Genomic DNA, 10,742 nt, shown 5'->3' with positions numbered 1-10,742 from the left:
TTGGTGAACAGCGACGCTTAGAGTCCTAACTTAATACTGCACGGTTCCGTGGAAACCATTATACACAGGATCTTATTTCTGCTAAATCTGCATAGATGACACTCAATATTTCTCTCCCCAAGAATGAAAAGCACTTGGAAGAATAAAATAGCATATTTTGAATTTTTTTATGTTCCCTGGAGTGACACTTATTTCTGTGACATTTCTTATGGCATTGGAGAACACAAATACGTTTACACTTTTCTATAAATCTTGAAATCCACACTCCACCATCATTTATATTTGTCTCATTATCAATAAGGGTACCAACAACCACAAACATGTTTGGGACCAATCCACCACTAGGTCACAAGAGTTGCCATTTTTAGACGTCATTACCTATTTTTATCAACATATAGATTAAGAACTGCCCTAATTTAGCCAATATTTGTTTATACCCTCAAGAACATGCAAAGGAAGTGAAAATATATAGGCTACAGTGAAAAAGTATTCTTATATTTATATTATATATAAAACATAGTTTAGGACTGACTACACTGAAACCATGTAAACCACTTAATTGTCTAGATTATATATAAATAATATGTCCTACAATGAGAATGAGATACTAGCATATTAAAAATGTTTCAGGACATATTGTTTTAGAATTAACAGAAATTTCAAGATCATCACTAAGCGACATTCCATGAAAGAACAACTGCAACACAGATTAGTGAATAAAGAATTTCTAACAGCCTCCCCATCCCTATTCTATGTCCAGAAAAATTAATAAAACACCAAAAAGAAAAGCCCCACAAAAAACAGGGCATACTTAGCCTGTATATTTTTGACCTCTAAAATAGTGAATCGAAACCTAATTATACTTATGGGAGGAAAAGGTTTTGAAGTAACTCACCTGTTGCAAATTGACTGAATTACAAGCAATTTGGGGATTGTCATTACTGGTACTTTCAAGCCAAGAGGCTTCATTATACAGAAGATCTCGTGGTAGAGCATTTTCAGGCTTTATATTGAGAAATTTAAACTCAGTCTTTGAGGAATGTGTGGCAGCACACAGATTGTAGGAATATGGTAAAGCCCCTTCCCCATAGTTGGGGAGAACTTCGGGTCCAGTTTTGGAGCAAAAATTAGTCTGAAAGCAATTCCAGGTGGCAGGGCTGGAGGAGCGTCGCAAACTCAGGGCAACCGCCATAATCACTGCCAGGAGGAAGAGCACCGAGATCAAGGCCAAGGCCACCACCAGGTAAAACTGCAGCTCAGCTTGGGGGTCAGTGGGCTCAGAGTGGTCACTGAGGTCCGGCAGCGCCTCCTGCAGGCTGTCCGCGAAAACCAGGAGCAGCGTGGCGGTGGCCGAGAGGGCCGGCTGTCCCCCGTCGCGCACAGCAACAAGCAGGCGCTGGCGGGCCGCGTCCCTGTCGCCCAGGGCCCGCGCCGTGCGCACCTCGCCCGTGCGCAGCCCCACGCTGAAGAGTCCGGGCTCGCTGGCCTGCAGCACGTGGTAGGACAGCCAGGCGTTGTGTCCAGAGTCGGCGTCCACCGCCACCACCTTGGTGACCAGGTAGCCGGGCTGCGCGGCGCGCGGCACCATGTCGAAGAGCGCCGAGCCGTCGGGCCCCGGCGCCGGGTACAGCACCCTGGGCGCGTTGTCGTTGCGGTCGCCCACCAGCACGCGCAGGCTCACGTTGGCGCTGAGTGCGGGCGAGCCGTGGTCGCGGGCCTGCAGCGTCAGCTCGAAGGCGCGCAGCTGCTCGTGGTCGAAGGGGCGCTGCGCGAACACCACGTCGCTCTGCGCGCTCACGGACATGTAGGACGACAGCGCGCGCGGCTTCAGGTCGTTGGTAACGATGGAGTAGGAGACGTGGCTGTTGGGCCCCAAGTCTGGATCTGAAGTGCTAAGTTGGGCGTTGGAGGCGCCGGGCGGGTTGTTTTCGGCCACGTGGACCACGTAGCAGGCCTGGTGGAAAACTGGAGCGTTGTCGTTGACATCAGCGACTTTCAAGGTGACACTTCTTTTAGAGGAGAGGGGCGGCTTGCCCTTGTCAGTAGCTGTGATAGTGACATTGTATTCCGGAGTCTTCTCTCGATCTAAGGCTCTGTCACCAGCTTGTATGTGTTTTTTGTATCTTGAACTATTTTAAATGGGAAATTTCCTTTTAGTTGGCATAAGTTTCCCCCATTAAATCCAGAATCTAGATCATGTGTTTTGATCAAGGCAACCACAGCCCCCAGCTCAGCGTCTTCTTGTATATATTTAGATTCAGAATCCAGGGTTATCTCGGGAGCATTGTCATTTTCATCCAAAATACCTATTTGTAGTTTGCAATGCGCAGTGTGACGTCCACCATCCTTTGCTTCCACCCCAATTGTGTAGCTCCCTCTCTCTTCAAAGTCCAGTCCTCTCCCAATAAAGATGTTAAAAAAAAAAAAAAAAAAAAAAAAAAGTCCAGTCCTCCACCAGTGGTGAGTTCCACTGTTTCACTGTCCAGCTTGAACAGCTGTCTCACTGCCTTACTAATATTGATAGAAGCGTAGGTGATCTCAGCATTGATGCCCTCATCCAAGTCAGTGGCCATCACTCTTAGCACAGAGGAACCCAGGGGTAGGTTCTCTTGAACACTGACCCTGTACATGTCCTGGGTGAACACTGGGGGGTTATCATTTGCATCTGCCACAACTACCCTGATCTGCGTAGTGCAGCTTCTGGCTGGCTCACCCCCATCCACAGCCGTGAGGACCAGGTGGTGGCAGGACTGCTCTTCTCTGTCCAGGGGAGCCTGCACTACCAGTTCTGGGTACCTACTGCCGTCTGGGTTCTCCTTCCGGATCAAAGAGAAATGAGGGTCGGGGTTGAGGTAGTATTGCTGCAGGGAATTGACACCTACATCTGAATCTTGTGCAGATTCCAGGGCAAAGGTGGCTCCAGTTAGGGCCAGTTCACTGATTTCCAGCTCAGTGACATTTCGGCTAAAGGTCGGTGGGTTGTCGTTGACTTGAATCTCCACGGTTATATGAAAAAAGTTCAAAGGCTTTTCAGCGACCATTTCGAATTCCAGAACACACATCGACTTCCTGCCACAAATCTGCTCTCGGTCTATACGATCGATCACAAGTAAGTCTACGTTCTCCGTGCTCACTGTGAAGAATTTCTTCTCTGCACTAATCCGCAGGTTCCGTGTACACAAATCTCGCACACCAAGCCCCAGATCCTTGGCGAGGTTCCCCACCAGCCAGCCCCTGGCCAGCTCCTCTGGAATAGCGTAGCGGACTTGCTCCGAAAGCGCCAGGCAGAACAAAGACAGCAGGAAGAGAAACAAAATTCGCCTCCGCCCAGCCTGGCGCTTCGACCTCAAGCGGTTTCCCATCCCACTCTCTGCGCCTTTGCCTTTCTGATCCCGAAGAGCTGCGATCGCTAAATGATCCCAAGAATTTCTGAGCAGGAGCTACTCCTTGGACGCGTCTTGGCAAGCAGATTCTCGGATAGATATTTCTGCCGCAGAAAACCTCAGAGAGTGCACAGTTCGCGGGATTCCGCGGTCCGCAGGCGATTCCTTTGCTTCAGGAGGAGTTGGATACCTTGTTCAGTACTAGCCAACAGCTGCACCCCGCGCCTCGGCTGCAGAACTGCACTAGTGATTACTAAATCAGTTCCAAATATAGAGCCAGCTAGAAGACAAGTCTACTGTGTCCTCATACAGATACTCATTCGTCCCATGTTATAAGGATTTTAACATTTTTTAAATGTACTGTATCTTCGTTCTCGCTGTCATTTCTTTGAACTTGAACTTTATCCATCCAAATCAGGTGACTTTTATTCCTCAAAGCCAGAGGTATCTTGCTGAAGATGTTTATTGGCGTCGTCATGCTTTTAGTTTCCATTTTCATACAGTGGCCATAATAACATCTTCCCTGCGTACCTCAGTAAAATTGAAGACCAAATAAAGTAATATGTAGAAAGTGATACAAATGAAAGTGTTGGTTGTGGCAGAAAGTGTAATATGAAAATTCTTGAAATATCAGCTTGATATGTACTGTTATTTCACTCTATTTCCTTTTCTTCCAACTTATAGAAGTTATAAATCGCACAGCTTTTAGTTTTATCCTATGTATTGCTTTCTTCTGTCTTTATAATCTTCTTCCCAAAATAACTGATAGATAGCAAGGAGATTGGTTGTCCTTATGAAATAGAAGTATGGTAAAGAAGCAAGAAACTCTCTTTTCCTGAAATTGTAGTCATTTAATTAAAAATAGACACTTTTCCGTGTCTTTTTAATTAAAAGACTATGATTTAAAACTATTCCACTAATTTTATTTGTCCACACTACATTACCATTGTCTTTAATTGTACTGTTTCTTCTCAAGTACCTTAGCAATGGTGAGTTACTTGGATTTTGGGGGTGAAGTATGAGTCCTTATAATGATATATTCCAAAGAAAGTAATCTATGTTGTCCACTTTTCCTTGGTCTCTGGGTTACTATCTGATCATCTCAACTCTTTGTTATTGACACTCTTCCCTTAGCAATAAGCACTTCAGTTTCCATGTTTCTGATAGGTTTCTTAGAGTATTAATTCCATTTCCAAACTAGAAATCTTCATTCACAATTTTTTTTTTTTTTTTTTTTTTTTTTTGCGGTACGCGGGCCTCTCACCGTTGTGGCCTCTCCAGTTGCGGAGCACAGGCTCGGACGCGCAGGCTCAGCGGCCATGGCTCACGGGCCCAGCCGCTCCGCGGCACGTGGGATCCTCCCGAACCGGCGCACAAACCCGTGTCCCCTGCATCGGCAGGCGGACTCTCAACCACTGCACCACCGGGGAAGCCCAGAAAAAAAATTTTAAACTACATAATATATGGTCAGTCTAAAACTTGGAAGATGTATAACAATGTAGAACTCATTTTATAGTGGAAAAGCACATTTATCCAGGATTCGAGACAGAAACTCATTGGCATCTCTATACAAACATTAAAAACACTACTGGGCTTCCCTGGTGGCGCAGTGGTTGAGAGTCCGCCTGCCGATGCAGGGGACACGGGTTCGTGCCCCGGAGCGGCTGGGCCCGTGAGCCATGGCCGCTGAGCCTGCGCGTCTGAGCCTGTGCTCCGCAACGGGAGAGGCCACAACGGTGAGAGGCCCGCGTACCGCAAAAAAAAACCAACAAAAAAAACCCACTACTGACTCAAGACTGCTCCAAAATATGACTGAGCAAGTGCCTTTTTTTTTTTTTTTAACACTGTGTGAACACTTCAATTAGTACAGGAAAGTTATCTTTTCAGAACACACATGAAGCTAAAGATTCAAGTATTTCAGAGTATACTATGTATAGTATATACACTCACAGTCTGTAGATCACGCATTTTATTATGTGAAGTCTATTGAAGTTTATAGAGACATAAAAGGTATTTTCTCCCATTGCATGAAAAAGTTAACCCAGGACACATACCCAAATCTATACAGTAATCTTTTCTTTAAAAAATAATGGAAAAGTGAGTTTTCATGTAAGAGTGAATGATATCAGTATTCAGTATTAATCATACAGATTCTCTTGTTACTCTTTTTTTTTTTTTCTTGTTACTCTTTGGATGACTTCACTCTTCGGTGAGTCTGTACATTGTACCCTGAGATCAGAATTGCCTACATATAAATATAATTAGATCCCCTTCAAATAAATGTTGAAAAAATAAAATCAAGTGGTCCTAGGTTCCCAAATGTATGGTAACCCTTTCATGTGGTTGAGGTAATGTAACCTACTATTCCATTAATAATATTTTATTGCCATTTTCCCCATTTATTCATACTTTGCAGCTGATGTTCAAGTTGTTGAAAGTACAAAATTTTAAAGTTTGAAAAATCTTTTAAAAATAAGGATCTGAAAATCATATTCAGCAAATCATATGCAAAAACGAACAGCGTACATAGTTCTTCCATTACACAAGACATATTCGTGAAATTTGAGACACACAGACCAGCATTTCATAAGAAAAATCTCATAGTTTAAGATGAGCACATCCCTGAGAAATAGTTTTTTAAATTTCCAAACCATTTTAAAGTCGTGTTAGTGAAAATTTAATTAACTATCAAGTTAAGAGGACAAAAAGGGAATTTTATTCGAGCTGAACTGAGGATGATAATCCAGGAAGCAGCTTCTCAGAAAGCTCTGAGAACTGCTCTGCCTGTTAGAAGTTGAAGGCACAGTCAAATACATTTTTGAGACAAAGGATCGTTTATCAAAATGATATACTGATATTCTGCGTGAAGTTTGCCAAGGATATATAGTCCAGGTAAGTATGTACAAAGTGAGCAGAAAGTCACCGTGACCCTCTACAGAGCTGGGAAAGAACACTATTCTTTTAAGAACTTACAGTGTTAGCATCAGGAGAAAGAAAAAATATTGAAAGAAAAAATACAGTCAAGCAGGCATTCTCATTTCTGAGGAGCTCTGGTTAATGTGTAATATAGATGTACACTGCACATTAGGGAGGGAGGAGGCCCAAACAAACACAGAGAATTTTATCCTTAATTTTTCTTGTCCTGCCTTACTTTATTTCATCAGTTGAATTGATTTTCCAAATACAAATCTTAAGCTCTTCTAATAAAGCGAATTGTAGCTGCACTTGCAGAAATGCAAACATTCAGGTCGATATTGATTCTGAAAAGTGGACGGGTTATGTGTAACCAGAAGATGCCAGGTGTATGGTATATATGTATTTAATGAACTGGTATCTAATTATTTGACGATTTTAAACTGCATCACAGAATTTATTCTAAAGCACAAGTCAAAGGATCCTTTGATTTCTTCTCTAAACAATTACACATGTCCAATTATTACACGGGTTAACCCAAACTTTCCAGATTTCAGAATGCCACAGACATTATCATCACTATAAATTTAATCTGTCTTTCTGATACTGATCACGCAGAAGTTTTCTATATCCTTCCACTGATTTATGCAAATTATTAGTACCCTTACAAAAACAGCAGGTACTAAAATACCAATACTGTACAATACTTTCTCCAAAACATATGTGCTATTGGTGTTTAGGCAAATATTCAAAAGAGAACATTACATCTAACAATTTGGATGTTCTAATCAAACAACTCCTCTATTAACAAACAGTTCCGGTATAAGAAAGCCTTTGGATAAAGTATAACCACTTTCTTTTAAAATACTTGGAGCTTCCTTAAAAAACTACAAATAGAACTACCATATGACCCAGCAATCCCACTACTGGGCATATACCCCGAGAAAACCATAATTCAAAAAGAGTTATGTACCAAAATGTTCACTGCAGCTCTATTTACAATAGCCCGGAGATGGAAACAACCTAAGTGTCCATCATCGGATGAATGGATAAAGAAGACGTGGCACATATATACAATAGAATATTACTCGCCATAAAAAGAAACGAAATTGAGCTATTTGTAATGAGGTGGATGGACCTAGAGTCTGTCATACAGAGTGAAGTAAGTCAGAAAGAGAAAGACAAATACCGTATGCTAACACATATATATGGAATCTAAGAAAAAAAAATGTCACGAAGAACCTAGAGGTAAGACAGGAATAAAGACACAGACCTACTAGAGAATGGGCTTGAGAATATGGGGAGGGGGAAGGGTAAGCTGTGACAAAGCGAGAGAGAGGCATGGACATATATATACTACCAAACTTAAGGTAGATAGCTAGTGGGAAGCAGCCGCATAGCACAGGGAGATCAGCTCGGTGCTTTGTGACCGCCTGGAGGGGTGGGATAGGGAGGGTGGGAGGGAGGGAGACGCAAGAGGGAACAGATATGGGAACATATGTATATGTATAACTGATTCAGTTTGTTATAAAGCAGAAACTAACACACCATTGTAAAGCAATTATACTCCAATAAAGATGTAAAAAAAATACTTGTTTCACTTAAGCCTACGGATATCAGCTATAGTTTCTAAAATATCCACATATTATAGAAAAAAGACATTAAAAACAAAATATAATTTGAAAACAAACGGAGAAAGCATCAATTATCAAATCAAGTTAATCTGTAAATAAAGCAAAGAATGATTCACTATTTACGTATTTAACCGATTTTGAATGGGGCAGAAAAATGATGGAAACAAATGAAGAAAATGCTCCAAACATAGTTACAGAAAAAAGAAAACTCACCTGAACAACTCCTAGCTCTGTTTCCTTTGCGTTTATCTTCTCAGATATCAGGAGAGGCTCGCTTTTCTCACAGCTCTCCTGGCTGATGAGTGTGTCCGCGTAGTTGGGCTGCGGGAAGATCACGTGACTCCCCCGCGAGTCCGCGGTGAGCCAGGCCTCGTGCGAATACGTCTGCAGGAAAGCCCGCACCCCGTCCACGCCCACAAAGTGAGAGGCGGGCGCGCCAGCCAACCCGCTGACGGAAGCCTGCAGCACGCGCGACCTGTGCCAGCGCCGCAGTCTGAGCGCCAGCAGCGCGATGACAAATGCGAGGAAGACGCAGGAGACCGCGGCCACCGCCACCACTAGGTACAGCGTGAGGCTCGAGTCCTCAGGGTCGGCGGAGGGTTTGAGGCTGCCCAAGTCAGCCAGCACATCTGGGATGTTATCAGCCACAGCCACCGTGAGCGTGACGGTGGCCGAGAGAGGGGGCTGGCCGTGGTCCTGGACCGCCACCACCAGGCTCTGCTTGAACGCGTCTCTGTCCAGCAGGGCCCGCGCTGTGCGCAACTCGCCCGTGTGCAGCCCCAACGCGAAGAGTCCTGGCTCGCTGGCCTTGAGCAGGCGGTAGGACAGCCAGGCGTTCTGGCCTGAGTCTCTGTCCACAGCCACCACCTTGGTCACCAGGTAACCAGGCTCTGCAGAGCGGGGTGCCAGCTCCACACCGGTGGAACCGTCGGTGGGGAGGGCGGGGTACAGAATTTCAGGTGCGTTATCGTTCTGGTCCAGGATGAACAGGCTCAGAGACACGTTGCTGCTGAGTGGAGGGTCCCCACTGTCACTGGCTGTCACCCACAGCTGCAGTTCTCTAACCTGCTCATAGTCGAAAGAGCACAGTGCATACAGGACTCCAGTGTCAGAGTTAATGGAGACGCAGGATGATAGAGGCGTTCCCTGAAATTTGTTCTCAGCCAGAGAGTAAGTGACCTGTGCGTTGTTGCCGCTGTCGGGGTCATGGGCGTTCACAGAGAAGATCGAGATGCCTCTGGGGTTGTTTTCTGGGATGTAGGTGTAGTATAAGGTGTGAGGGAAAACGGGAGGGTTGTCATTGATGTCTGTCACTTTCAGGGAGATGTGGTTTTCTGTAGACAGTGGTGGATTTCCACAGTCAGTGACAGTTACTGTGATGTTGTAATCTGAGATCTCTTCTCTGTCCAGGGCTCTTGTTGTCAGTAAGTGATAGTAATTATCAACTGACTTTTCCAATTTAAAAGGCAGGTTCCTGGGAATAGAACATGCAATCTCACCATTCTCTCCAGAATCACCATCATGTACGCTAAACAGAGCAATTATCGTTCCGGGAAGACAGTCTTCAGAGATGGAACTGGCGAGAGAGGTGAGGATCACTTCAGGCACATTGTCATTCACGTCCTGAACTGTGATTAGTACCTTAGCGCTGGCAAGAAGAGCACCTCCATCCTGAGCTACCACTTCCATGTGATAGAATCTGGATTCTTCGTAATCCAGTGATTGCAGAGTTGAGATTTCACCCAAGTTGGAATCAAGTTGGAAAGTCTCTGAAATTTTGTCTTCTTCATTGCGAAAAGAGTAGGTCAATTTCCCATTTATTCCCTCATCTGGATCCGTGGCGGTTAGTGTGAGCAGCCGAGTGCCGAGAGCTATGTTCTCTGGAACACTCACTCTGTACTCGGATTGAGTGAACAGGGGCGCATTATCGTTTGCATCGAGTACCATCACGCGGATGTGCGTGGTACCAGAGAGTACGGGGTCTCCGCCATCTAAAGCTGTGAGCAGGAGGTCGTGAACAGCTACTTTCTCTCGGTCCAACGGCTGTTCCAGTACCAGCTCTGGATATTTCTGTCCATCTGTGTCGCTTTTCTCGGCCAAAGAGAAGTGCATATTGGAGCTGAGCTGGTAACTCTGGAGGGAGTTCACACCCACATCGGCATCTCGAGCAAAGGGAAGTACTAACCGCGTTCCCACAGCCGCATTTTCATTAACTTTTACTTTTACTTCCTCATCCCGGAAACGCGGGAAGTTATCATTAATATCGATTATTTCTACTTCTACCCCATACATTTTCATTTTACTCTCAACCAAGATGTTAAAACTCAGCAGACACCGCGCGCTCTGAGCGCAGAGCTCCTCCCGGTCTGTCCTGCCGGCGGTGACCAAGCTGCCGCTTCGCGGGTTCAGAGCAAAGAGCTGCGTCCTACCTCTGGAGACGATGCGGACTCCCCGCTCCGCCAGCTCCCAGGGCTCCAGCCCCAGGTCCTTGGCGATGTTGCCCACGAAGGAGCCTTTCTCCAGCTCCTCTGGTACCGAGTAGCGGATCTGCCCGGCCCCGGCTCCCCACAGCGTCCCCAGCAGCATGGAGAGCAGGAACAGCTCTCTGCAGCCCCAACCCCTCAGTGGATCCGCCATTGCCTCTCTCTGACCAGTTTTCTCTTAGTCCTGGTTCCAATCTGCTGTTTCCTTACTTCTCTAAAGCCAAGGGGAACACATTCCCTTGCGGAAATGGGAGAGGGGCGCGGGTGGGCGGCTTTTCCCAGGAGCTTGTCTGGTCTGCGCGTGCTTAGTGCGGAAGGAACAGAGTCTG

At 45.4% G+C, this 10,742-nt stretch overlaps 2 protein-coding genes across 2 annotated transcripts; both read right to left on the bottom strand.

The window, feature by feature from the left end:
• Positions 1-853: 853 nt before the first annotated feature.
• On the bottom strand, positions 854-3,362 carry LOC136120274 (protocadherin gamma-B3-like). Its single transcript, XM_065873713.1, is given in 3 exon segments — positions 854-2,094; positions 2,097-2,396; positions 2,456-3,362. Coding segments are annotated over 3 exon segments (2,448 nt in total).
• A 47-nt stretch (positions 3,363-3,409) lies between these two features.
• Positions 3,410-10,567, bottom strand: PCDHGA5 (protocadherin gamma subfamily A, 5). Its single transcript, XM_065873712.1, has 2 exons — positions 8,126-10,567; positions 3,410-3,487 (listed from the first exon to the last, which is right to left on the bottom strand). The coding sequence occupies exons 1-2, from the start codon at positions 10,565-10,567 to the stop codon at positions 3,410-3,412; spliced, it is 2,520 nt and encodes an 839-aa protein (XP_065729784.1).
• Positions 10,568-10,742: the final 175 nt, after the last annotated feature.

Source organism: Phocoena phocoena, chromosome 3 (assembly GCF_963924675.1).
Source record: "Phocoena phocoena chromosome 3, mPhoPho1.1, whole genome shotgun sequence".
In the NCBI taxonomy this organism is placed as follows: Eukaryota; Metazoa; Chordata; class Mammalia; order Artiodactyla; family Phocoenidae; genus Phocoena; species Phocoena phocoena.
This window is presented reverse-complemented; position numbering and strand designations above follow the sequence as displayed.

What these genes read in the sequence shown, in the direction of transcription:
- PCDHGA5 (XM_065873712.1), bottom strand. Translation starts at nt 10,567, where the DNA reads ATGGCGGATCCACTGAGGGGTTGGGGCTGCAGAGAGCTGTTCCTGCTC. An exon ending in AGGTGAGTTTTCTTTTTTCT is followed by an intron (nt 3,488 to 8,125) that starts GTAACTATGTTT and finishes TTTCTGCGGCAG; the next exon opens with AAATATCTATCCGAGAATCT.